The 27,413-nt window shown below is 43.7% G+C and overlaps 5 protein-coding genes across 7 annotated transcripts; 3 read left to right on the top strand and 2 right to left on the bottom strand.

Moving 5' to 3' along the window:
- The first annotated feature begins 407 nt into the window (after positions 1–407).
- LOC128309764 (eukaryotic translation initiation factor 4H-like) lies at positions 408–7,174 on the top strand. Of its 2 annotated transcripts, none has more exons than XM_053046228.1 (4): positions 408–440; positions 1,363–1,659; positions 1,981–2,225; positions 2,939–7,174. In XM_053046228.1, the coding sequence occupies exons 1-4, from the start codon at positions 409–411 to the stop codon at positions 3,433–3,435; spliced, it is 1,071 nt and encodes a 356-aa protein (XP_052902188.1). In that variant the 5' UTR covers position 408; the 3' UTR covers positions 3,436–7,174. The 2 variants fall into 2 exon arrangements, with proteins under 2 accessions (XP_052902188.1, XP_052902189.1); XM_053046229.1 differs by having other exon boundaries at positions 1,981–2,144.
- Positions 7,175–7,468: 294 nt separating this feature from the next.
- LOC128310196 (uncharacterized) lies at positions 7,469–10,399 on the bottom strand. Of its 2 annotated transcripts, none has more exons than XM_053046777.1 (3): positions 9,675–10,399; positions 9,517–9,600; positions 7,469–8,340 (listed from the first exon to the last, which is right to left on the bottom strand). In XM_053046777.1, exons 1-3 carry the CDS (start codon positions 10,055–10,057, stop codon positions 7,524–7,526), a joined length of 1,284 nt encoding a protein of 427 aa, XP_052902737.1. In that variant the 5' UTR covers positions 10,058–10,399; the 3' UTR covers positions 7,469–7,523. The 2 variants fall into 2 exon arrangements, with proteins under 2 accessions (XP_052902737.1, XP_052902739.1); XM_053046779.1 differs by lacking the exon at positions 7,469–8,340 and adding an exon at positions 8,388–9,339.
- A 3,322-nt stretch (positions 10,400–13,721) lies between these two features.
- Positions 13,722–21,199, top strand: LOC128307154 (ATP-binding cassette sub-family C member 4). Its single transcript, XM_053044924.1, has 9 exons — positions 13,722–13,906; positions 15,988–16,119; positions 16,197–16,489; positions 16,762–17,159; positions 17,221–18,669; positions 18,744–19,389; positions 19,455–19,685; positions 19,749–20,442; positions 20,520–21,199. Exons 1-9 carry the CDS (start codon positions 13,722–13,724, stop codon positions 20,842–20,844), a joined length of 4,353 nt encoding a protein of 1,450 aa, XP_052900884.1. The 3' UTR covers positions 20,845–21,199.
- A 433-nt stretch (positions 21,200–21,632) lies between these two features.
- LOC128309595 (GPI ethanolamine phosphate transferase 1) lies at positions 21,633–25,365 on the top strand. Its single transcript, XM_053046029.1, has 14 exons — positions 21,633–21,837; positions 21,903–22,069; positions 22,136–22,493; positions 22,568–22,801; positions 22,868–23,015; positions 23,097–23,288; positions 23,343–23,571; positions 23,636–23,787; positions 23,854–24,056; positions 24,118–24,311; positions 24,376–24,566; positions 24,641–24,721; positions 24,800–24,991; positions 25,078–25,365. The coding sequence occupies exons 1-14, from the start codon at positions 21,707–21,709 to the stop codon at positions 25,363–25,365; spliced, it is 2,760 nt and encodes a 919-aa protein (XP_052901989.1). The 5' UTR covers positions 21,633–21,706.
- A 26-nt stretch (positions 25,366–25,391) lies between these two features.
- On the bottom strand, positions 25,392–27,083 carry LOC128309596 (zinc finger protein 569-like). Its single transcript, XM_053046030.1, has 3 exons — positions 26,946–27,083; positions 26,125–26,882; positions 25,392–26,052 (listed from the first exon to the last, which is right to left on the bottom strand). Exons 1-3 carry the CDS (start codon positions 27,081–27,083, stop codon positions 25,392–25,394), a joined length of 1,557 nt encoding a protein of 518 aa, XP_052901990.1.
- Between the last annotated feature and the right edge of the window lie 330 nt (positions 27,084–27,413).

The following is a 27,413-nucleotide window of genomic DNA, read 5'->3' on the forward strand; positions in this document are numbered from 1 at the left end:
TAAATTACTAATAATAGTCTAGCCATTTATATCGCACTACACAAAAGCTGTGTTTTAGTTAACAGTGTTTTGTATTAATTTAAATATTCTAAGCAAATGTATTGTACAAAGTTGCGCAGAAGTAACCTAATCATTCGTTTGAGTTCGCCACTTGTTCGTATAGTTGTTTCAACGATATACAATTTCTTTAATTCGCGTTTACTAAATGCCTTGCTTTTTAACGTACTTTAATATGTCAAAGGTATCGATTGCACATTTTCGTAGCCAATAAAAATTAAAACGAACTCCGTAAAATGATCGACCGTGGTGCGGCAGACCGCAGTTTGACACACGTCAAACGACGGCGAAAACGGACGGGAATTTTCTATACTCGCGACACCACGCGCCTGCCTTAATCGCAAATATAATATGGCAGGCAGAGGTACACACGATAATAATAGGTAAATGAAACGAGCACTTTTTCACAGTTCCAATCATCAGATTTGTGTGCGAAGGATCGCAACTTGCAGCTAAACGTTGTGGCCATGCGTTGCAGAAGAAATGTTGTTTCGTGGCTAGTCGCGGTCAGCGTGGCAAGTGAAGCTAGTCGGAACACCGACCGACCGCTTTCTTCACACAAGCAAACTCGTGGTGGAGCTGTCTGCCTACTCGAGCCCCCGGGAAGGGTTGTGCCAGTGGGCGAGTGTGGTATGGTATGGTGCTGTAATTGCTGACGAAAAGCCGGATGGAGCGGTAATGATACAAGTTTAAGTGTCCAAGGATTGTATCGGGAGATAGTGCCGTGTCGGTGTAGCAACGCAAATCCCATCACTATCCGTATCCTTTAACCCTAATCCGTTCCTGCACGCGAATGTTTTGTTTGTGTGATTTTGGGCAAGGCAACTATACATGCGCACACAAACGTGCACATACACACGCATATATGTATAGACATGCCGCGTGATAGTCCTGGAAAAAGTGGAAGCTGCCACGGATGCGTTGGTAAATACCGGTTCCGTTCCGGGTTACGGCAAGACCAATGAGCAACGATTGTCAAAAAGGCTGCTAATGTACCCGTCGTACCAGCCGGAAGTCAATACGGTGCGGCTAAAAACAAAATATTTTACTGACTATAAATAGCAATCATCATGGTCATCATGCCGGGTATCACAGAGTTGCACACCAATACCAGTGAAGTAACAGGACGCCGAAACAATATTTTCCGAATTTACCTAGTACTCTGGGTGGCCTTTCGAACCGGTTGGTCTATCACACGTACTAGTTTTTGCTACAGGCATGGAGTGGGTTTTTTTGAACATTTTTCAACAGGCTCTAACATTAATTCCCTATTGTCTTGTTTTTGATTTCATCGTCCCTACACAGATATGGAGAGCGGCCCCGTAAACCGCTACCGACGGAACCACCGTTCCTTGCGTACGTTGGTAACCTTCCGAATGGCATCGTGCAGGGTGATATTAACTCCATCTTCAAAGAATATGCGGTAAAGAGCGTGCGTCTTGTGAAGGACAAGGAAACGGATGCATTCAAAGGATTTTGCTATGTCGAGTTCGATACACTGGAAGATCTGGAAAAGGTGCTCATGCTGGACCGTATGATTGTGCTGAACGAACGACCGGAACCGTTGCGGATTGATGTGGCCGAGCAGAAGAAAAATGATCGGTAAGTGTGTGTTAGATAGGGCAAATAATTTCAATAAATCATATCACCCGATTACGTCACACAACGTAACGAAACATTAGCGACATAGGATCTGTAATCGATATCATTTTAATCTGTAGCAAAAGAGCGGTTGATAACACATGTGTCGCGTATGCCACATGTGCTTAATACACTACAACTGCTAGCTGTTATTTATTTGCACAATCTGCACTTGTTTCATTCTCAATCGAATGTACGAATCCAATGTTTTATGGATAGCCGATCTTTTTTTTGAATTACACTGTTATTGAATAAACGTTTTTTTTTCTTTTTCAACACTAGCGGCGGATTTAATAGACGAGGTGGCCAACAGAATCGTGGAGGTCCAGGTGGACCTGGCGGCGGTGGTGGCGGCGGCTACAACCGGGGCGGACCCAATCAGATGAATAATCGACCGATCAGCAGTGGTGGTGGCGGTGGCGGAGGTGGTGGTAGCGGTAGTGGTGGTATGGATAGACATTATGGTAACGATTACTCCCGAAACGATTACGATAGAAACCGCGGTGGACGTCCGAATAACTACAATGGTAAAGATCGCACGTATCAGTGTTGTGTGCTGATCGTATTATATCTTGTACTCTTTGCTGTTGTTCTCCGTAGACATTGCAGTCCTCTTTTTCTGCATGATTTTAGTAGCTTTGTGTAGTCGTCTGTCGCTTCGCAGCATTGTACGAATCTAGCAAGACCGGAAAATAGGAACAACTAATCGTATCGTAAAGACTTTAACATTCAAATCCATGTTTTCTTTTTCCTTTTAGTACTAGGTGCAATATACACTCCCTAATCATTTGGCGGCGTAGAAAAGCAAACAGCTTTTTTTGTGCAATTTGGCAGTATATCCATTGAATGTATCTTTATCTATGCACCAATCTCTTCACGCGTGGTGCAACATATAATTTAATTTTGTTAAATTTCTTTCTTAAATTTCTCCTTCGCAATCCATCTCTCTACATATTTATGCGAATGTGTTATTTGCACTGTTATTTATTCCAATCAGACAAATGCTTCCGTTAATTTGCCTGCTATTAAGAGAGGAAACGCCAAAAACCCCGCACAACGAATGATTTAGAGATGGCTGTACGGTAGCACAGAAAAAAAGGAATTTGGATTAGTATATTCGTTGCACTGGTGATTTCTATATTTAATCCGTTTCTAATGCTTCTCTCAAAACAAACAAACAAAATGGTTTGACTTGTGCGCATATAGTAATGTTTTCTTTTTGTAATGTGTCCATCAACAGACCGAGCACCAAACCGAGGGAGGTACGGGAACTTTGGTGATGAGCGTGATGGAGGTGGTCGAGACGAATGGAATCGTGATCTCGATCGGGATGGACGTGGTGGTGGTGGTGGTGGTGGTGGCCGCTACAATGATCGCGACAACTACGGTCGCGACGATGGCAATAGGTACGGCAATTTCGGTCGTAATAATCAATACCGCGACAATGATCGAAGAAAAGACGCACCACCGCACTACCCGCCTCCCTCCAACCCCAATCTCAACATGGAGGAACGGCCCCGACTGAAGCTGGCACCGCGGTCGACGAACGCGCCGCTGAACGCGCTGGCCGAAACGAAACAGGCGGCGGCCATCTTCGGCAATGCGCGACCACGCGAAGAAAAGCTCGGTACGGAAACTGCAGCACGGAAGCACGCCAATAGTGTTGGCAGCGAGGGTAGCAGTGCGGACGGTGGTGCCGGTGGCAGTGCGTCCTCCGCTACGGTGGCAGATAATTAAGAAACAATGCAACAATTATCGAGAACACACAAAAACTAATACACACACACATGCGCACTATCAAGATATGAGATATGCTGATTAGGTTGATAAAAAGTTGGCGGCTCCTATTGTGTATATGTTCACCTGCTCTTTACGCTCGGTAAATGCGAAAATGGAATGGCTTTTCCGGGTGCGATTTTCTTCTCTATCGCTAGTGTATACACTACACCTTTCTTTGGGTTCTATAGTACAGTAATAGTCAGTTACTCAAGACTTATCAAATGGGATCGTAACACTAGGACCATGAAAGTAAAACAATGCGTCATGGTTAGTGGTCATACTGGTAAGCAGAAAGGCCAATTGATTAGTAACCGTTTGAGAGGTACCAACATAGGAAGAAAACACATCCTTCCCACTTAATCGGATTCCCACAATTTCCCTTCGGGGGAAGAAAGGATCTTATTTTGTGTGTGTGTGTTTGTTTGTTTGTTGTATTTTAGGTTTTTTTTCCTTCTTGTTTCTAAGTATAGAAAAATTGACGCTTACCATACTTTGTTTTGGAACGCGTTATCAATTTTCATTTGTTCACTTCCTGTAATGTAAAGTTCCGGCTTTTGTACACTTCCTGATTGTTGTGTATGTATAAAATGTATTCCTATTACTACTACTACTCTTATTACTACAGTATGCAATGCGTTGCGTTTTTAAATGCTAGAACACTCAGTAAAATGTAGTTTTCGTTGTCGTACCTATGATTATTGCAGCCATGGTAAACAGTTTGAGTATAAATAAATAGATCCTTTTCGGTATATATGGATCAACTAATCAAAGCAAGGGCATGTCCGCCATATGATGGCTTATTTGGGCTGATTTTTACAGAGACGCAGCCGGGTTAACGAAACATTTGTGAGCTACGCCTGGTCTCGGCTCCAGATGTGATTCGATCACACGACCAGTGCGGTGTGTGTATTAAACCGATCAACTGATCCTAATGGATGGGATTTCCAATTTTCATTTTAAATGCTACGGTATATCGTCTGATAGAAACACACCGTCGTTTCATCATTTCTATTACAATTACATGCGAATGCGAATTTGGTAATACTAGGGCGAAATATCGTTCAAATGTGAACTAAATGTGAAGATAGTTTTATTGTGCGACATGGAACGACAAATATCTATGGCGCCCTGTGTTACTGTTGGCTTATTTGAACCGGGTTGTTCCATTAGCATTGAATTGCTAACTGAAGAGAACACAAACACAATGCATTTCCGATGCTCTTTTCCCTCAAAGCCCTACCCTTGGGTAATTGAAGGGCATATGGTGACAGCAATTAGTACACAGGGAACAGAGAGAGAGAGAGAAAAATAGGAGATGAAGTAATAAAACACACAAATGATAAGAAGGTTACTGTTTAGTAATGGAAGCAGCAGTGAACAATACACATACACACATGCAAAGTGGAAGAACATTGGACGTACAAGAGGGCAAACGGCTTAAACCATCTCTCGCAATTGGTCCGAAATGATATAATACCTTACACCAACAACAAAACGCATCAATAATCGTCAAGCAGAAGACAACTGAAATCAAATGTACGGGGATTGCGCTACAATTGAGGATACACGGATAATAGTTAATGAAAAAATAATTTATATCCCTTTGATTTGTAAGCTTTTTTCTACGATTTAATAACTAACATCCAAATGAGGACACTGGATACACACAAATTACAAATAATACTGATAATAACAAATACACAATACATTTACGATAATGCTAATGAGGTAACGGACTTAATTAGTGAAACAGCGCTCCCCACTGGGGTGTCCACTAAACACAGGTATTTAACGTGAAAGTAGTTCCACAACCTTGAGAGAAATGTGAAAGATAAATGAAAACAAAAAAGATACACTTGTGTAATGTAATTATTTTGCAATTAATTATCGTACGTACGAAGGGTAGGAACATACGCATGAAGCTTACATAGGATGAGGATACACCAACACTGTAAAACATAGGGATCGACGGTACACGATATAAATGGAGTTATACATCGTGGAAGGACACTTTTTGCTTTATTGTTTTTTTATACTACTACTGAGTAAAACGTATACTTCTGTTGTAATTGGGCAGGTAAACGATGGAGAGAAGAAAAAAAAAACATTACAAATGGAGCTTAGTGAGATAAGTCTTAACTCGTGTGTTTGGCGCTGCAATCATTGTGCACATGCTCTCCGTTGGGGTTGGATCTGTTCGCTTCGAAAGCAAAAGTTTATAGCAGAGAAACCGTACTCTATCACGTACTAATGGCAGGAAGTCAATGAAAAGCAATCAATCGCTACTAATTACTACTTGCGAATATGTGTAAGCCGAACGTACGGGTCGGATGAAAATATCCTCACAGAGAAGCACAGAAGCTAGCAAATCAGGAGCAAAATCTCATCACACAATGCATGTATGCTTGAAGACAGTTCGAACATGTGTTATATGGAGTGGTGCGATCGGGCACCATCCGCTGCATGATGTGGTTCTTGAGATATTGCAGCATATAATTGTCTTTCTTCGCTGGATTAGATCTTTTGAATTTAAGGGTTGTTTGTTCGTTTTTTTTTTGAGTTTCTATCGACACCGGGATTCGGTAACGCGTTTCAACTACTGGGTGCGGAATCCCACCCCCCCACCATGTGACTAGGACGTAATCGTATAATGTACCATTATTTGCTGCTGAAAAATAAAATAAAATCCCGCTACAAAATAGTACGAAGAGAAATGATCCGATTCACAACCGTCGGCAGCACCGGATATGGTGAGAATCTTGGGCAAGAACCTTATGGGTCATGTTTCGGATTGTTAAGGTAAACCAAATACAACACAGAACAAATTTCAAATGTTGACTAATGTGGTGGGCATAATGTTTTAAAAAGGTTACAATCTATCTATCTTTCCACCATCTTGTCAATTTACTCATACGAGCATGCACAACATTACCATCATCCAACCAAAAAGAAGGGAATGCTAGATCATGTTTTTTTCTCTCACTTATGTGATCTTATTTAATGCGTCATATAAATGCATTGATAAAAAATTTCCCAAAATTACCAACCATGATAATGAAAAGGAGACTCCCTATTACATAGTGTTGCAGCTCATTCGTTTCTCCTAACGATGAATCCGGTGGCGCACTTGTATGCGGGAAGACGCAAATAATGAGGTGAATTATTTAAATAGACATATTACAAAAGAAAAAAAAACATTAAAAACATAACAAAATGAACCTACAACAGAGCAAAAAGAATTAAATATATAAAACAAAAAAAAATATGAAAAAAAACTACAAAACAGTTAAAAAAACAAGAGAAAATGAAAACATCCGCAGCATAATTAACAAAAAAGCAAAAGTTTGAAAAGAAGGAAGTCGTTGTGGATGCAATTGTGGACGTTGTAAAAATAGAAAACTATAATTTAAACTTATAATTTAAACCAATCACAAAATTATAGTGTTTGGTGCGAGTGCACGATGCGAGGACAGAAAGGGCAAAATGAAAGAAATGAAATCGTAAGACTAATAAGCAACAAAACCAGACGAATGCTTCTGAACTATGTGACAAACACACTACAAGAAATAGAAAAAAAGATAAAATAGAGAGAGAGAGAGCATGACAAAATACATTTGCAAACTGCATATAGTGCGTACCCGTGTAACAAATGAACCTCTGGTGAACAGGACGATAAAACATCAATAAAGTAATTAGAAACGGGAAAAGATTTAATAGTGGCTTCTAAGCGTGTTCTGACTGTGTCATTATCATCCGCTTGGTCCAGTAGTGAAAGTGGTATTGATTCTACCGCAATCCCCCATTCAAACCGACCAAATCGTGCATCAGTGTGGTTGATGCGAACGTTACGAGGATACATTCAAACGTGCGCTTGTCTAAATCAATAAGACCATGGTTCGAGACGGACACTGTAATACTGTACACGGACGAATACTTCGTAATGAAGTAATTAGAAACGTGAAAAAGATTCAATAGTCACAACTAAGCGAGTGCTGGCTGTATCCTGATCGTTGCTCATTTACTTTATTTGTTTTGCCTCTTAACAATCACTTCAAATATCCACATTCTTGTGCGTGGCGGAACACATCCAGCAAACGACGACGTCCGTACCGCGTTTTAATACTCTGCACCGTCATAATTTGCTCCAACGGAACGGCTTCCGTACCCTCGATACTATCCAAATTCGGCACATCCGCTTCGTCCAGGAGTGAAAGTGGTATCGATTCTACCGCAATCCCGCAACCAAATCGACCGAATCGTCCCAACTCTTCTGTCAGCGCACTGGGTGGAAAAGTTTCGAGTGGATCTGTGCCAAGTTCGATCAACAGTTCACTGAAGTTTTGGTAGTAAGCACTCAGCAGCTGATCGTAATGCTGCGAGCGTAGTGCTTGATCGGTACAACAGTACATGAACAGGGTGATGTCTAGTACTGGAGACCCGCACCGTACCATCTGAAAGTCGATCATGCGAACGTGATCGGTCGATCGGAAGAGAAAATTCGGCAACCAACAGTCCCCATGCGTTATCACGGAGTATTGGTTGCGTGTGTGCGTCAACTCAACCATCATGCCGTAGATGTTTCCGTCCAAAAAATTCAGAACATGGCGCTTGAAACATGGTGAATATGTTTCAGGATCTTCCGCACATTCGGTCTCGAGCGCTTCCTTCGAGATGATGACTATCCGTTGCATAAAGTTCCGGTACCATGGTTCGAGACGGGCACTGTAATATGTCTCCTGCAGTAGGTTTACAATCGTCTGAAATGTGCACGGGTCTTGCAGTTTCATTGCAAACGATAGTGCGTGAAAGCGCGCCAACGAACGGATACATCGAAGACATTCGTCGAGTTCGACTCCTTTGCTCCTAGTAGTGGGTAAGTAAAAGAAATAACGATTAAATTCAATGTCCTTAGCAGAAACCTTTAAGATAAGTATATTATTACATTCGATTCTCTTTTTTTTCGTGCTCGTAATACTTGATAAAATTCGTTTCAATTTATTCGCTATGAATTCATCCGTAACTTAACGGAAACCGTTAATATCCGCAGAATCACGTGTTCACTCCAAATAACCCATGTCAGTGGCGTGACGGAACATATCAGTTAGACGAAGCCTGCCCGCTTGGGTCGCGATCGGGCGCAAGATCCAGATCGTTTCGATCGGAATCGATTCGTCACCCGTGATCTTATCCAGATCTGGCACCTCCGACTCGTCCAGCAGCGAGAACGGTATCGACTCGATGCCCATACCGCACCCGAACCGGGCATACTGTTTAAACTCCTTCTCCAGCTCCGCGTACGGAAAAACGACATCCGGATCTGAGCCGAGATCGCGCAACATCTCCGCCAACCCACCATAGTACGCATCCAGCAAATCCTGATAGTGTGCCTCACGCAACGCTTGGCTCGTGCAGGAGTACACAAAGAAAGAAATGTCCAGCACGGGCGAACTGTAGCGGGCCAGCTGAAAATCGATCATACGCATCGCCGGCGAACTGTCGTGAAACATAAAGTTCGGCATCCAGCAATCGCCATGATTGATGACCGAGTTCTGATTGCGTGCGTGCGTCAGATAAACCATATGGTCGTACATATCACAATCGAAAAATTTCTCCATCTTGCGCTCCAGCTCCGTGCCCGGATACTCGCGAGCCATTGCATCGCGCGCGATATCGATCTGCACCTGCAGGAAGTTGTTGTACCACGACTTTAGCCGGGCATCATAGTACGTTTCCTCGACGTACTGATGTGCGATCTCGTGAAAGCGGTCCGGTTCCTGTTCCTTCATCGCAAGCGACAGAGCATGGAAGCGGCCGAGAGAACGCATGCAACGCTGACACTCCTCCAGTCCGACACCTTTGGCTCTAGGTAGAAAGAAACGGAGTAAGGAGTACAGGTTAAAAGACAGAACAATGTCAGCATGGTCAGTGAGCCATACGATTCTGCATGCAAACTAAGTGTGAGTCAAGTGCGATTCTAAGGCATTTCTAAATGCCTAAAGTCTAATTAAGACTAATCTACTGATCTAGAGTGGTACTCACCTTGAAGCTGTTTTGTACCCGTACTGACCAAGGTCGTCCATTGCGACGAAATCATTCACACCGTCCGAGTACGCCACAAAACACCTAAAATAATTCCAAACCCAACAGGAAGCGAATGAACCAACCGGAACTCACAGCAATACTCTTATCGATCTTACCTATCGACGTCCTTGAAGGGATTCTTCGGTTTGCGCGAGTCCTGAAAGCGGTACAGCTCCTTCAGCACCACGTTGTAGAAGTTAACCTCGTTGCGAAAGAAATCCGCCGACCGGAACGTATTGCGTCGTCCAACGTTCTTCGGGATCGTCTTCACAACCACATTCACCACCATCGGTTCCTGGTCCGGTTCGTTCGGTTCGCCGGTTAGCTGGATGCGGTACAGTTCGCTCAGATAAGCATCTCCCTTGGTGAAGTTAGTTTCCGGAATCTTCCAGCTGATGCACCGCTTACCACCCGCGCTGCGAACGATCTCGTCGAGCGTTTCCTCGGTAAATTTCGCCGAAATATCGCTCAACTTCACAGCAGCCCTTGGAGCATCCATGGTGAATATGTCGTCTGCTTTGCGTACTTTGCCAAAAGCCAAACCGTCACTGGACCGGCACACAGTAACGACTGATGAACACAGTTGCGCGGAGTGTCGTTATCGCACTCTTATCGTGACAGCCGCCTGAGGGACCCGTGAAATTGTACACTTCGTACGGATTGGTGTACAATTGATCAATTAGGCTGCAGGCTGTCTCTGCAACGGGGAACGTTTTAACTGATTCGCTACCGGAATCTGGATCTCGGCACTCGGCGTTAGCAACTTCGCTACTTGTCACCACGATGCGGGCCACATCAGCAGCAATTTTCAGTGACCGTTCTGTGTCGTCAATCAGCAAGCGAATTTCGGCGCAAACACTCCAAGAAAGAAGAACACCCAACAGGAAGATAAGCCACGCTGGGGGAGTGAGTAATGTGTGCGAACAGAAACGGTTTGCCAAAGATAGCATAGGCCCGCCAAGAGTACATGGGAAAAAAAACCCTTGCCGTAAATGACTTCACCAACACAGGTACTACTTAATGGGCTGTTCGATTTTGCCGGGTGTTGTTTTTTTTATTAACTGCGTCGGCGTGTGCAGTAAAATCATGATTCTGATAGTGTGTGGGTGACAATGCGTGTTGTTTATGTTTATGAAGCATAGGGCGCATAACTCCCACATGGGTGGAAGAATGCTTGGTAGTGTTCGTAATCGCTCTTCCCGCTTTACAACAACTTTCTGAAACACCCTGTATATTTGTAATGCGCTGAAACGTGACCGGCAACAAATTGATTGATAGTTAATAATAATTAGCCATTCATGACTTAACAAACCAATGTAAAGCTGTAGAAAACTTCTTTTCCAAAAGTAAGCCGGTTTTAAAACTATTTTCCTTCGTGTTTCAGCTGATTATTTTCAACCCCTAAAATCTCAAGCGGGGCGTGTAAACACGTTAATCACTCTCTTTTTTTTTTGCTTGTGTTTGGCCCGTACTGCCAAAGGGGGTTGAAATATGTGCATTCATTTTCTAGCGAGCAGCCGCACTGGTCTGCGGTTTCGGCGCCTCTTCCGACGGTGCCTTTTACTTTGTTTGTTTCGGTTGGCCGAGTGTTAAACAGTGAAGTGTGTCTGAAGATTGTTTCGTGGTTTTTAAAGTTAGAATGCGATAAGTGATCGGTCAATCGGCAACTGGGGATCGAATAAAGGGGTGATCGCGTGCCGGCACCCATTCACAACCTGTTGCAAAGCGGCGTAGAACATTGAGCAACATAAACACACGCGTCATCGTGCAGGTGCACCCAGTGACGAGTAAATATCGCTGTACAGCAATTAAATTCCGGTGAACAAGCGAATCGTTTGAACCCGTCCAATACATAAGCTCACGCGGACTCTTCCTCTCGTATCGAAACAGTAGTATGATTTATGCTCACCGAGAAGACAGATAGAAGCATAAGAAACGAGTGACGGGAACGACGACGCCGAACGTGGATAGCATATATTTTTGGAATGTGTAGTTTGCCGTGCTGTCCTCTAGTGGTATTATGGGCACGCCAGTCAAAGTTGTACCGAAGGGCAGAATTTCATGTAAAGATTTTTTTTGTTCTTTTCAGCTCAGAAACATGAGTTGCGTGTGTATTTTCGTTGCGTAAGAGTAAAGGAACTTTTACGATTTCCTTCCGTTAATGCTCGGTAGGAAATATTGGAACATTGCACGTGCCAAAGCGATCAGCTTAATGATACGTTTTGAGGTAGAGAAAGAATTTGGTAGCAAAAAGTCACCAAAACATACAACTTCAACAAGAACGCTCATACTTCCGGTGCACCTAAATAGTACAAACATGTTTTGCATGCCACGATTGGCGTTTAAAATACGTTATTCGTCGATACAAAAAAGCAATCCTTGAAGCATAATGTTCACCGCGCGGTATTCGAACGAGCGCAGTGACCCTTTCTAAAACATGCATGTTTGTTTTGGCCGTTTCTTATCATTATCGGAGCGAGGTTCGGAAAATGAAAAGCAACAAAAACATCACTGTATGTTCAAATGATTTCATAAAATGTGTTATTTTTTATTGGGTCGACAAGACATTTTCAGCATTTATATACAAACGTGAAGAGGAACAACCATGCGACGACGGTACAAGACGAAGGTTGCTAGATTACGCGAATAAATTCCCACTTTCAATGATGGACTGGTTTCTTCACCCATCGGTTCTGTTTCTTGTGAGTTATCAAACTCCATGACCAAGCGGGAGATAATACGTACGGAGTGTTGATGTTGCTGTTGCATCAACTCAACTCACCCGTGGTGCAGATTGATTCGCCCAACAACTTGAAGACCTGGTTCGGTACGGTATTTCTGGTCCATTGCAGTAGAGTTCGTGCTACGGGGCACAAGAGTGTAGTAATGATTTCCTGTAATCTCGTCTGCCGTCACAACGCGTTCACATTTCTAGGTAGTTCTTTTTGATAATTGGTCTAGAAATTAATTTAAAGTAATTTCCGTTAATACATTGAACAAAAGTGGGTTTAAATTATATTGCCTAGATTGCATCTCGATTTAGTCGGTATGCGTTATCATAGCGTCATAAAAAAACACAGTTCTTTGAGACAAGTAAACCTTTCTACTTGCTTAAAGCACCGCCAGACGACCGAAGGGGTATGGCCGTAGATAATCCATCCTCAAACAGTACCCATTCTTTAACTGATCGTCTCACATTTCATTCCGTTGATATGATGACGGCATCCGTCGTCACATTCAGGATTCTGTGGCCTGTTATCAGCTTGCTGAGATTCAGCCTACTGCCGTAGCTTGGGCTACCGAACCCAGTGAATGCGTAGTTATGTCTTCAGTATAGCTAGGCTCGTCGTCACGCGCAGCCCAGACCGTGCAGTTTGCTGTGGCTGTCGATCAATATTTGCTCATCGGGCAAACGGTGTTCCAGTGAAGTGTCGCTCAGCTGCCGGAGTAGGCCTCATTGAAAAATCACTTGACATCTTTAATTGACCCTCCTTACACCCTGTCAGGGACACACTAGTTTAAAGTGAAGTTTTGTTTTTGGACAATTTATTACAATAATTGCAATAATTGGACAAGGACGGTGTAGTGATCAGTGAACGATACATAAATTTCCTTCCCGTGTTGCCTGCTGCGATAAGGGATCATCACTTGTGCTACCTACCCACTCCATCATTCGAACAGGCTCTTTGTCGTTTTACGCTCTAATTTCCGGTGGAAGTGATTTTACGCAGGCTGCTCAATTTCATTAACGACCTTCGTCGGCATTCGTTGTGTAACCATTCGTCTATAATCTATTTCGCAGGTTTGCTAAATTATCAGTTCCGTCCGGTATTTTTTTTTCCGAGTCCGGAACCGAGTGCCTTGAAAGTTAAGGTGATACTAGCAGGACGCCTCTTCTTCGTAAGGTTATTAAAAGTATAGCTGGTGAACTTGAATCGTTTCAATGTGCCTTCTGTGGACGTAGTGCAATGCCATTTAGTGCCATCGATCATACACGATCCGGTTGCAAGTGTTTAGTGAATGTGCCTTACGACCGTACTGCTGTTTCTGGTGCATCAGTTTTATAGCAGCGGTTCTAACGCATCCCGCAGGCAGCTCACACCGCTGCAAGTGATCGATCTAGTGGTTCGCCGGTTTCCACGTGTCCAGGCACCGCAACGACGATGGACAGCTCCACGAAGCCGGTGAAGAAAAACCCACGCAAGGGAGCGTTCTGTCTGTCGCAGTTGTTCTTCGGTTGGTTGCTGCCACTGTTCTACCGTGGATCGCGCCACGGTCTCGGTAAGGATGATCTTACCAAGTGTCTCAGGGCGGACCGATCGGAGGATCTGGGCGAAGAGTTGGAAGAGTAAGTACGCAGTGTCAATCACAATGCAGTGATCTGATAGATTTGCGGTCAAGGCACTACGAATCGCTGTTGGGGTGTGCTTGTTTGAATTTCGTACAGATCGACGTATCGGTTTTGAGCTAGTGACCTACTGAAGATAAGTTACAGGGGGAGACGTGTGTGTTGTTTACCGATCGATTCGTTCTATTGAAACATGCAGCTCGTTTCTTCGAAGGCGGCTTTCTTCGAAACAAATGATTCCATTTTCATCCCTTAAGCCTATTAATTGACCATATCTCCGAGTTTAATGGTACTAGAGTAATAAAATACGATCACCATGTTTGCTTCGCTGTCTAGACGCTGACACTACTAGACACAATGAATGTAAATTAGACGGAGAACATTTTTCTTCTTTGCATCAATTAGTATTGTTGATAGATGTATTTTACACATTACAGATATATACAGAACTATCCGGTTCTTATATTTTACAGGGGTGCGTTTATCAACGCATCTCCACGATCACCTTGAACACCTCCTCCCAGAGATGCCTAAGTTTTTTCAACGTAAATTTATATCACCAAGCGTTGCTGTCATCCTTCACCTTCAAGCGAGACGTCTTGTGTGATAAGCATCCCGGGATTAGTTGCTCCGGTATCTAATGTGCTGAGATGTACTGTTTGTACTGCTGTTCCGAACTAACCTGGGCCAATAATGTTCTACTTGTGCTGTTATAAAAAGTGTCAACAAACACCCCAAAACCTTGAAGTGTTGGCTTGGCAAACTTAGACATGTTTTGAGTAAATTTTCGTTGCATTTGGAAGTGGGGTGTTATGTTATACCTACCGCAGAATGTTTACCGTATCGCTGTATCATCGCTGCCGCGGAGTGTCCGCATCGATTAGCAAAAAAGCGAACGAATATAATAGGACCAGTATTTGCGGCTCAGCCACAAACCTGTCCCATCTGTAAGGCGCGTAAAGTTTAAAAAATTATTCGGCTTGTTTGTTTTGTATATCTATCCCAGAAAACCTGTTCTCGGACGTGTAAGCATTGGTTCTTGCTCATGGTCCATTATTGTTGCGTGTTCTTTCGAAAGACCCATAAGTAGGTTCGAGCTATGGCCTTATGTTTTTGAATAGAAACTTTCTAGAATTATTGCCGCTAGAGATCGTTTCAATCCAGTTTTTTTGGTGTCAAAGACGGCCCTTCTTTACTGACCGCACAATAAGCTCTGTACCAAGCACTCCATTAACAAACATAATCAATCGATCTACTCAGTTTCTATAGATGTGTCGGAGCAATTATAAAGCACCGTAAAAGCTGGAACTCGTTCTCCATTCTTCGTTGATCCATGAATATAAAGACAGCATTTAGTGATTGCCATGTGTACCGGTTACATAGAATTGCGACTCTAACCGACGATCTACACGATGTGCTTTTACGCGCTCGCATTTTTATGTTGTCAGTTGTTACATAATGCGAAGGATCATAATTTATTTCGATGATTATACTACAATATCGAAATATTCCTATGATAGAAAGCAATTAATTTCAAATATGGATAAGGGAAATCCTTGTATAAATTACACATAATTAATACACCCAGTTTTATTAACTTTTACTGTTCAAACTGATATGTAATATTTAAAAAATTCATGCTGACCATACTGCTAGCACATTGATGTACTGTGCATTCGAAGAAGAAAGCGTTGTAGGAGCGCATAGTGTAGATTGTCGGTAACATGCAATGAATCAATCCGAACAACAGCATAATCCTTTAGCGGGGCAATCGGCAGAGAATTATCTCTCCAGGAAACTAAAGCAGAACATTGTTGTTGATCGTGTTACAGCAGATAGGAACGCATCAATTATCAACAGTTCATTGCATCGGTTTACATCAAATGCATCGGTTTGCAATGCGGCATCCAATAATATCAATCATCCCCTGTTTGTTATCGGTGGCGCCTTTGCTAATAATCAAATCACCGCCATTTACTATCATTGATTCTACAGCAGAAAGCGACCGATCATTATCATTATCTTACCATGGCGTCATTTAATTGTGTGTTTTTGTTTTGCTTATTTTGCTTCCCCGTTAGGCAATGGGAAAGGGAGGTGTCGCAGGCACGAATCGCCAGCCGGCAACCGAAGCTACGCAATGCTTTGTTCCGCACGTTCTACAAGCAGAGTCTCTTCGATGGTTTTCTCATATTTCTTTTCGTTTTAATAAAGTAAGTAGAAATTCGGCAATTGATGGGAAGAGTACAGTAATTAACACGTAAACTTTCCCCTCCTGTTTGATCCATAGAACCATACTGCCCGTGGTATTGGCACAGTTGCTGATACAGTTTCAAGAGCCCACCAACTCAACGCACGTAGCGGTGGCAAATATCGACAATGGCGTGATCAGCACGGTACCGCCGATGGCCATGCCACTGATGATGCTTCCGGAAACAACCCATTCGCATCTGGAAAGTCTCGTGTTCGATGAGACGGCCATGATAAACAAACGACGCCGGAAACGACGGATCCGAGTCGACGACGATCAACCGGCACCGGGCAATAGTATTGGTGGAAATAAGGCTACCATTGACCAGGAAGGTAAAAATTAAAGCAGTATTTTTATTTTGCATGCAAATGATTAACTTATTGTCTTGTTCTAATCAGTCCTGTAACTTATCGTTGCGTGGAATGTCGTTTAACCCAATAGAGGACGTTGATAGTAGTCGAAGTTCATTCCGGTTTTTTTTCGCTTGACTACAACTTATCAACTCTTATGCCATCTTATCAAGCTGACTGGCAAAAAAAATAATTCCTGAACTCGATGATGATTAATTAACAATTTTTTTGCCATTTCATTACCACCATACCAGATGATACCTTGGAGACAACTATGTTTCCTGACATGAGCGAAGTGCTGGGGGCAGCCGCTGAGGAATCGACGGTGACTGCAAACAGCACCCTCGTAGATGATCTCTCCGATTTCCTGCACCATGCGTGGAATGATGCATTTTGGCTTTCGGGACTGCTGGTACTGTTGACTTTGTTCGGTTGTTTCTGCTGCCACCATTCGGATCTGCGAGAGCGTCTCGTCGGAGCTAGAATGCGCATTGCCTGCTGCTCGTTAATCTATCGCAAAACGCTCCGGATGTCGAGGAAGGCAGCTGGGCAAACGCCCGCCGGGTATATGATCAATTTGCTATCGAACGATGTGAGTCGTTTGGATTATGGCTTCATCTACATGCACTACGTGTGGGTGTTGCCGTTTCAGGTAAGTTTGCAAAACAACATGACGTGGTTAAAGGGAAGTTAATTGAATTGTTTCGTTCCAGGCTTGCTTTACCTGTTATCTCATCTGGCGCCGGGTACAATGGGCTGCTATCGTCGGTGTAGTTGGACTGCTGGTCAAAACTATTCCCGTGCAAACCGGGCTAAGCCGTTTGAGCTCGATCATTCGTATGCGGGTGGCCAAAAAGACGGACCAGCGGGTTGGCATCATGAACGAGCTGATCCAGGGCATCCAGGTGATCAAGATGTACGCGTGGGAGAAACCATTCCACAAGGTCGTTTCGATAGCCCGCAAGAAGGAGGTGCGGCAGATACGTTGGGCGTCGTACATCCGCGGCATCTATCTGAGCACGATGGTGTTTACCGAGCGGTCCACACTGTTTCTTGCGATCGCCTGTTGTGTGATCGAGGGACGTTCCATCACGGCGGATATCGTGTTCCCGATGGCACAGTTCTTTAACATTCTCCAGCTTACGGCGGCCATATTTTACCCACTTGCTGTGTCACTCGGTGCCGAAGCGCTCGTATCGATCGATCGTATACAGGAGTTTTTGGCATTGGAGGAACACGATGCAAAACCACAGTCGTCTACCGGTGGACTGCAGCGTTATCTGAACGATATTCATCTGATCGAGGACCACAGTAAGCCAGCACTTGATCTGCAAAAGGTTACCGCCAGCTGGGAAGAAACGACCGAAAAAACATTGAAAGATATCACCGTGAAGATCGACGCCGGTAAGCTGCTGGCAGTGATTGGCCCGGTTGGTGCTGGTAAAAGTTCTCTGCTGCAGATGTTGCTCGGTGAGCTACCGATTCAAAACGGCACGGCAACCATCAATGGGGATGTATCGTACGGCTCGCAAGAACCGTGGCTATTTACTGGCACCGTGCGAAATAATATATTGTTCGGGTTACCGTACGATCGTCACCGGTATCAGGCGGTAGTGCGACACTGTGCCCTAACGACAGATTTCCAACAACTTCCGGACGGTGATAAAACGGTGGTAGGCGAACGGGGCACTTCTCTGTCCGGTGGACAGCGTGCACGGGTCAGTCTGGCCCGTGCCGTGTACAACAATGCATCGATCTATCTGCTCGATGATCCACTTAGTGCCGTCGATGCTCACGTCGGTAAGCATCTGTTCGACGAAGTGATCGGTCCACGCGGGTATCTGGCGCAGAAGCAGAAAGCGACGCGTGTACTAGTGACGCACCAAGTACACTTCCTGAAGGAAGCCGACTGGATCGTGATCGTCGAGGGTGGTAAAATTGTAACTCAAGGAACGTACACGGAGCTGGCTAATGGAAAGATTGACTTTGGCAAGCTGCTCAAATCCGGCAGTACCGAGAAGAACGATTCGGACGAGAAAGTTCTATCGGCGGACATTCCGGAAGACGAAATACCGTTCATTGACGGTGTTACGCTCGATGGGTATAAGCTGCTGAAGGGTAGTACCATCTCGTTACGCGGCGTTACACCGAGTTCTTGTGCGGTAAGTTAACATTCAGCATTTTCACTGTTTTTGATAAAAAGAGAGTTTCATTTTTCTGTCCTCTCGAATTGCAGTCCAGTGTGGCGGAAAATTTGTGTGGCCGACAGGTAGCGGAAGACCAGGCGGAAGGTAGCATCTCGTGGCGCATTTGGGCAACTTACTTCCTATCGGGAGGTAATATTTTAATGCTACTCTTCACCTTCTTCATGTTGCTGTTGTCGCAAGCGATCGTCAGTGGTTCGGATTACTTCGTGACGTACTGGACGCGACAGGAAGAATTGCGACTGGTGAATGAATTCGCGGTGCATGTGTCGACCGTTGACTTTCTGTACACGTACGGCGTGATCATTATCTGTGTGGTCCTGTTCACCATCTTCCGGGGCTATCTGTTTTTCAACATTTGCATGAAAGCGTCACGGAATCTGCACGATCGTATGTTTGCACGCATCCTGACAGCACCGATGCGCTTCTTCGATACGAATCCATCGGGGCGTATTCTGAACCGCTTCTCCAAGGACATGGGAGCGATCGACGAGTTGCTACCGAAGGCGATGATTGAAGCCATCCAGATATTGTTAGTAATGACTGGTATTTTAACGATGATCACGATCGTAAATCCGCTGCTGCTAGTGCCACTGCTCGGAGCCGTTTTGCTGTATGCCATTGCCTTGAAACTTTATCTGCGACCAATTCAAGACTTGAAACGATTGGAAGGAATCAGTAAGTTCAGGAAAAACTTCAAAATGGACAGTCTCTCATATCTTTTTATGTTTGTATCACAACAGCACGGAGTCCGGTGTTTTCACATCTTTCTGCCACACTGTCCGGTTTGTCAACCATCCGTTCGAGTGGGGTCCAGGAAAAGATTCGGGAAGAGTTCGACGATCTTCAGAACGTCCATTCGGCCGTCTGGCAGTTGACGATGGCCAGCAATGCTGCACTCGGGCTGTGGCTTGATTGTATCAGTACGGCTTTCGTGGCTTGTGTCACATTCAGTTTTATTGTGCTACATCAAGGTACGATCGGGAAGCATGTTGATTTCTTAAATACTGCTTGCTAAAAGTTGTCATTCTTTGCAGATACCTTCAGTGCTAACGTGGGTTTGGCAATCTCGCAGGCCCTTATTCTCACGGGTATGGTACAGTACGGTATCCGTCAGACGACAGAATCGATTCAGCAGATGACGGCCGTCGAACGTGTCGTGCAGTACACGGAAATTTCTCCCGAGACGGATCCACCCAAGGTGCCGCCGGGTGATTGGCCGTGGAAGGGACAGGTTCAGTTCCACAACATGTCACTCCGCTATGAACGGGACGCACCGCCCGTATTGAAGAACCTGGAACTTGTCATCGAACCCACGTGGAAGGTGGGAATCGTTGGTCGTACAGGTGCGGGAAAATCGTCCCTCATCGGAGCGCTGTTTCGGTTAGCACGTATCGAGGGACGCATAATGATCGATGGTATCGATACGGGAGTGATCGCTCTTGAAGCGTTACGTTCGAAGATATCGATCATTCCACAGGATCCGGTACTGTTCAGTGCCACCATACGCTACAACCTGGATCCGTTCAGTTTATACGACGATGATATGCTGTGGCGAGCAATCGGTGAAGTTGAGCTTCGTCCCGCAATCAGCGGGTTGGACTTTATGGTGACGGAAGGAGGCACGAACTTTAGTGTCGGTCAACGGCAGCTAATTTGCCTAGCTCGAGCAATTCTGCGCAACAACAAGATTTTGGTGCTGGATGAAGCGACGGCCAATGTAGATCCACAGTAAGTACCACCTGCAGCCTTAATGGGATGTGATTTAATACAGTTCTAACCCATGTACTTAATCTTTGCATTTACAGAACGGACGCATTGATACAGAAAACCATCAGGGAAAAGTTTAAACACTGCACGGTGCTTACGGTTGCGCATCGGCTGCACACGGTAATGGATTCCGATCGCATACTAGTGATGGATGCCGGTGAAGCTCGGGAATTTGATGTTCCTCACCTGCTGCTACAACAGGAAGGTAGCATTCTAAGGGAGATGGTCGAAGCTACCGGACCATCCGAGTCGGAATCTCTAAAGCGAATCGCGGCGGGCACTTATGAACGTCTGGATCCCAACCGCCATCTTATGAACGGAATGCCAAATCCGTGGCGTTTCGGTAAAGAAACACCCCAATGAACTAGATCATAACACATTCAGCGGCAAAACGGGACAAATCTCTGTACTGTCCATTACCAGGAGCTACTGGTACTGCCTTCTTAATTTAGTGAACCTTACTCGATAGAACGGGTATCAAAACAAAACATCACATCACAGCAAAACATCCATGATCCAGTGAGCTGTTTTGGATATGTTCAATGCTGTACAGGTAGATCGTATATTGTTGTTTTATTAACAGTGTGTTATATTTACTACTTACCCTCGTGCACGGTACTTTGACGATCGAACAACGATAATCTACAAAACTTAATGTACTTTAAATATTAAGAATCACGTCCTGGGAATGTGGCCAAATGTTTACAAATGAAATAAAATGCAGAAAATTACGATATTTTTACAATTGCTTTGTCTTTTTTAGAGTTATTCACTGTTAAAGATATCGTGATGATATGGTACATTTAGTAATTATTTTCTATGTCCCTCGATTGACTGTTTTGCTATTACATTTCCTAAAGGCTTCGTGTTCCTTTCATTTCTTTACAAGTGGTGCAAGTTCGAACAATTTCCAAAATATATATCGGACAGGAAAGTTCATTGCCTCATGTTGTTCAAATTTTCTAGAAAGTTAATAATCCCAGTAATCCTTGCAGTCACGTGTTCGCAACCGCAACCAATTTCAAAATAAATCATCGAATGCGCTTTGTGTTGGTTCTGTCTGAACATCGCACACGATTTGACAGGTATGCAACACGGACGTTTTGTTTGTTTTGCTTTATCGGTACGAATGTCGGGAGCAATGCGATGCACCTTTGGTTATCTACGCTAGCCATCCCAAGTGCTTTTTGTCTACAGTATTGATAATAAACTAAACAAAAAAGCCATGAAACTGCTTCTGGTAGCAGTGGTGATTCACCTATTGTTTTTGCTGTCCATTTTCTACATCCATTTCCAATCACCGATTCTTAAAGGGCTACCGGATGGAGCGGAACACGATCAACCACCGGCAGATAGGTGAGAAAAGGGTTCATTTGTTTAATGCCGAAATTGTACTTAATGAACCTTCTATTTCACTGCAGGCTGGTACTATTCGTTGGTGATGGTTTGAGAGCCGAATCATTTCTAAAGTTCAATCTAAATCGTACTACATTTCTACGAAATATTGTTATAAATAAGGGTGTGTTTGGTATATCGAACACACGGGTTCCAACCGAATCGCGACCAGGTCATGCTGCTTTATTGGGTGGTAAGGAACTAAGCATCTTTTGCAACTTCGAAAGCACATCAAAACTCATATTTCACATTTACGCAGGCGTGTACGAAGATCCAAGTGCCGTATTCCGTGGATGGAAAGAGAACCCGGTCGAGTTTGACTCGGTGCTAAATCGTTCCAGCGTCAGTTATTGCTGGGGTAGCCCGGATATAGTGCACATGTTTTCCCGTGGAGCTATCCCGGGACGAGTGCATGTGGCGGCATACGATAGCAATGATGAGAGTTTCGCACAATCGGCCAACACGTCCCTGCTCGACATTTGGGTGTTTGATCGGGTTCGACAATTTCTGTCCAGGGAGCAAACGAAACGGATGATATTGTCAGAGAAAAAAGTAATTCTGTTTCTGCACCTGCTTGGCTTGGATACGGCGGGCCATGTTCACAAACCTCATTCAGAGTGAGTAAAAGGAGAAAGACAAGCTTGGGTGGGCATTTCCATGGATTAGAACATTTACGTGCTGTTCATTGTAGTCTATTCACAGAAAACCTTATTGCAGTGGATAAGGGTATAGAATCCATCGTGGGACTGATAGAACAAGCCACAGAAAACGATGGAAAGACGGCGTATATTTTCACATCCGATCACGGTATGACTGATCAAGGATCGCACGGTGCAGGCGATCCGCATGAGACGGAAACTCCCTTTCTGGCATGGGGTGCAGGTTTCAAGCATTGGAAAGATACCATTCCTGTACCGGATAATGAGTATGTGCATAAGTAACGCATTGCATATTGTGGGTTCAGTTGTTAATCCGTATTCTTCTTCATCAGCCATGTCTTAAAGCTAGACAAACAGAGCATTCCCGTACATCACATAAATCAAGCCGATGCTGCCCCACTCATGGCAGCGGTATTAGGCTTAAGCGTACCAAAAAATAGTTTAGGAACATTACCCCGTTCATTGATGAGAGTGTCAGAGGTAAGCATGATAAATGTCCTGATCTAATATCTGAGCAAAACTCGAAACATAAATGTATTATACATCGTCCAATCGTTACAGGAATATGCAGCCTGGGCAATGCGTAACAATGCGGAACAACTGCTCTCGCAGTACTATCGCTGGCAGCGGGAATCGGAAGGTAAAATGCTGCAATGGTTAATAAGCACAAAGCAAACTGGGTTTAAGGTTTTGATAGAAGCGCTCCAGGCAGAGATTGCCGATGCAGCACACCGCAAACAATACACCGAAGTGGTAAGCTAACCACGGTCGGCAGTTATCTTTATCTAAAGTTGTGTTTCTTTGTAGCAATCTTTATGCAGAATGTTAATTGATACGACGCTCAGTGCGATTGAATATTTTCAATCCTACTACAAACCGCATCTCTTCGTGGCTCTTACACTGACTATGTTGGGCTGGATGTTGTTGCTGGTTAGAGAAACTTGTTCCCCAGCTAAAAACCGTGTATTTGCCCACAGTCGAACTGTTGCCTTTACAGCTGTGATAGTAGCGGTCGTTGTTCTACTTTTTAACATTGGTATGTTCGGCTCTTATAAGATCTTCGAAGCATCTTAATTAACAATCCTTTTTTCTCGTTTAAGCACAAGATACACCAGCGGTGGTAATATTATACTTTGTAATTCCTATCACACTTTGGGGCTACATCGGTTCATACTGGCGACAGTATGCACCCTTGTTGCAAGGGAAAGCCGTGATGTACTCGGTAGCATTCATCGTTGCAGCAGAAGCGTTGGTAAATGCTTTCTTTACAAACCGTACAGGTTAATTTCTACAAGTGTTAAGGATTCTTTTTGCTCAGGTACTAGCATTTTTAGATCGCCGAATATTAGCACCGTTGTTGTGGGTACATTGTCTGCTCGTGCTAAAACCGCTACAAAACGGAAATCCATTTAATACAAGCAGCAGATCGGTAACACTTCAATGGATAGGCTGCAATTTGCTGTTGTCCGGATTTTTCTTGCTTCCCTCCATAGGACGAGATAATTCGAACGTGTTTCTATTGTAAGTTGTAACAGTATTAGTTATATGTTGAGTAATACAATTTACTGGTAATATTTTACAGGTGCCTTTCAATCATCCTTTGGACGTTAACTAATACCACGGTTTTGGGTGTGTCGAAATATTCTCCCGTCTATAAAACCGTTGCATTGCTGGTGCAAATACTGCAAGCAATGAACTTTTGCTATTTGATTTATCTCATCGAACTATCGGCATCCGTTCCACAGTGGAGTAGATCTTTATGTTGGATTTTCTCAGGTATAAGATTGTAATGTTTGCATTATTTAATGTAAAGCCTTTCATCATTCGCTTACTGTTTTAGCTTTGGGTTTGCTGTTGCCATTCTGCACGGCTACTTCCATTCCGGATCGCATTCTGGCATTGTTTAGCGGTCTGAGCGGCCCCTACATGATGCTTTCACTCTCCTACGAACCATTGTTCTTGTTATGTTTCTGTTACACACTCTATCTGTGGCTTTATGTGGAAAACAGTACACGAAACAAGCAGATAAAGGTAAGTGGAAGTGCTTTCTACTCGCATCCACGTTTCATTCGTTAAAATGTCCCTTTTGTGAAATTATTTGGCAGTTGAAAGATTTCTGCTTTACTTCGGCGCATCACACAGAGGGCAACATTAATTTTGAACACACAAGGCGTACGTTCGGATTTGTAAGTACCAGGTCGCTGTAAAAGAGATAGCGCAAGTAGCGAAGTGTGTTTATCATTCCAATTATTTCTACCTTTCAGATGCTATTTCTACTAGCATCCTTCTTCGGGACCGGCAATTTGGCCACTGTCAGTTCGTTCGATCCCAATTGGGTTCGATGCTACGTAACCACCTTCTCACCGTTCACGATGATGGCACTGATTGTACTTAAACTGTTAATACCAGTACTTTTACTGGTATGTGTTCTGAAAGCGATGGGTATTATATGCTCGGTAAGTTGTTATATTTCATGTGGATGAATAGAGTAAACGATTGGATAATAAAATCTTTCTTTCTTTTGTCTTCTCATCGTACACAGGTACACAAGATGAAAATTTTTAGTCTCACACTTATCGTGTGCGATTGGATGTGTTTGAACTTTTTCTTTCTTGTCCAAAACAAAGGTTCGTGGATGGATATTGGTTCCTCCATATCACACTTCGTTATCCTGGAATGTACGACGATCATCGTAATGATGCTGTACGAATTGGTTCGCTTCGTGACGGAAGTTTCACTGGTCGGAAAGAACCCACGATCGCGACAACCACGGGAGCAATTAATGCCCTCGCAGTACTTGCCATATTCCAATAAAGAGCGAAGCGAGTAAAAGCAGCATCATTCATGAAGTTACGATCATCCCGTGCTGTATTCCTCTGTGCCTTCTACGCTCTGTTCCAGAAAGAGATGCTTCTGATGGATTTTGAGATGTTGTGCGAGTGCATTGCTTTTGGCGAAAGCTTTGCTACAGATGTTACAAGCGTACGGTCGCTCACCGGTGTGAATTCGTCTGTGTGCCGTTAGGTCGCATTGTTGAGAAAATTTTCGCTCACAGATTTCACACTCATACGGTTTTTCGCCCGTATGCGTTCGCATGTGCAGTTGCAGTAGAAACACGCGTGCAAATGCACGATTACACACTGTACATACATGCGATTTTTCATTCGTATGCCGCCGCATATGCACCTTCAGATTACTACTTTCGGTAAACCGTTTGTCGCATACGAGGCATGAGTACGGTTTGGTACCGGAATGTCGCCGTTCGTGCAAATCCAACGCAGCCAACGTTTTAAAGCGCTTTGAGCAGTGCCGACAACCGAACGGCCGTTCACCGGTATGTGTTCGCAGATGTGCCGTGAGTGCGGACTGCGAAACCCACCGTTTGTCGCAGAACGAACAGATAAAAAGTTTTTTCTGTTGCCGTTGATCCAAACAGTCCGGTATGTTTTGATCGCTGAAGACACTTTTTGCAGCACTTTGGAAACAGCATGTTTGGTGTGATTTTAATGTTTGCGAACTGCAATAGGAACAAAAATAGATAGATAAAGCAACTACAATATTACGAACTTACACCACAACGAAAACATACCTTTCGAATCTTTTCAAACATTCTCCACATGCAAAAATGTTGTGCAATAGCAGGTGACGAGTGTAGTGTTTCGTGGTGACGAAACTGGCCCCACACTGTTCACAGCTGTATTTTAAATCGTTCCTAATATCAACACAATCCGCATCAGATCCATAATTAATGTCACCGATATTTGCTTCGTCTATCGCTTGAATTACTTCAAATGCATCACCATTTTCCTGCTCCTCATATAGCAAATTACACATATCATCACTCGGCTCGCTTGGTTCTTCCTTGTATAGAAAATCGTTCTCGTTTGGGGAATCGCTAGTATAAAGCAGATGAACTTGTTTCGTATCATCTATATACTCCTCAATTATTCTACCATCTTCTTGCTGGTGTACGCAAAGCAACAACCCGGCCGTTGTTGTATCAGTGATTTCGACATCTTTCGCGGTATCAGTAGCATCGTCAAGTTGCTGAAATATATTGGCCGTTTGTGCTTCCTTGACAGGGGGTTCTTCCTCAAACAGGGGTGATTGTGATTCCGATGGTACGAGCTCGTACGATACATTTTCATTAGCCAAATCAGCATAAGTATCGTAAGTATCTTCTATTACCATGTCAGCAATTTCACAGCTGCTCTGAGCATCGTTTGAGATGAGGTTCATCAACAGATCGTTAGTTTTGTGGCAACGTATAACAAAGCGTTCGGCAATCGCTACATCATTAAGACAGTTGCCACAAATGTGCTTGGAAAAGGCATCATTTTCAGATATCTGTAACATAAAGAAGCCCATTATCGAAAACTTGAGAAAACGGAAAATCTAAGATGCACTTACCACTATAGCACCATTTCTTGCGATCAAGTCGCAGATGGTCGAATTAAATTCATCTAGCGTATCGAACACATAGATCATATCCTTCTCTTCTGTGAGACAACAACGACAACCGGGAGATAGTAGCACTTCCTCATCCATGGTTTAATGCAAGGAACCGCTAGTATTTAGCACGTTTTGCCCTAATCTTGCATTACGATTTCACTTTTTACGAAAACGTTGTTGAACGTTGTTTACGTTTCGTAGCGGTTTGTTGTGGGTATGGTTTTGTTTTCTATTTCAGCTTGACAGATACCACACTTGTCATTTGGTATCCCGAAATAAGATTGTTTCACGCATTGACTTATTTTGCGAAAAAGGGCGTTTGGGTTAGAATAACAATAAAACAGGAACTTTATTTTCAACAATTTCAATGGAACAATTTCATGTCTAAAAAGGTTTTCCTCAACATCGTTCTCTATTCACTTATGG

This window comes from Anopheles moucheti, chromosome 2, assembly GCF_943734755.1.
Source record: "Anopheles moucheti chromosome 2, idAnoMoucSN_F20_07, whole genome shotgun sequence".
NCBI lineage: Eukaryota > Metazoa > Arthropoda > Insecta > Diptera > Culicidae > Anopheles > Anopheles moucheti.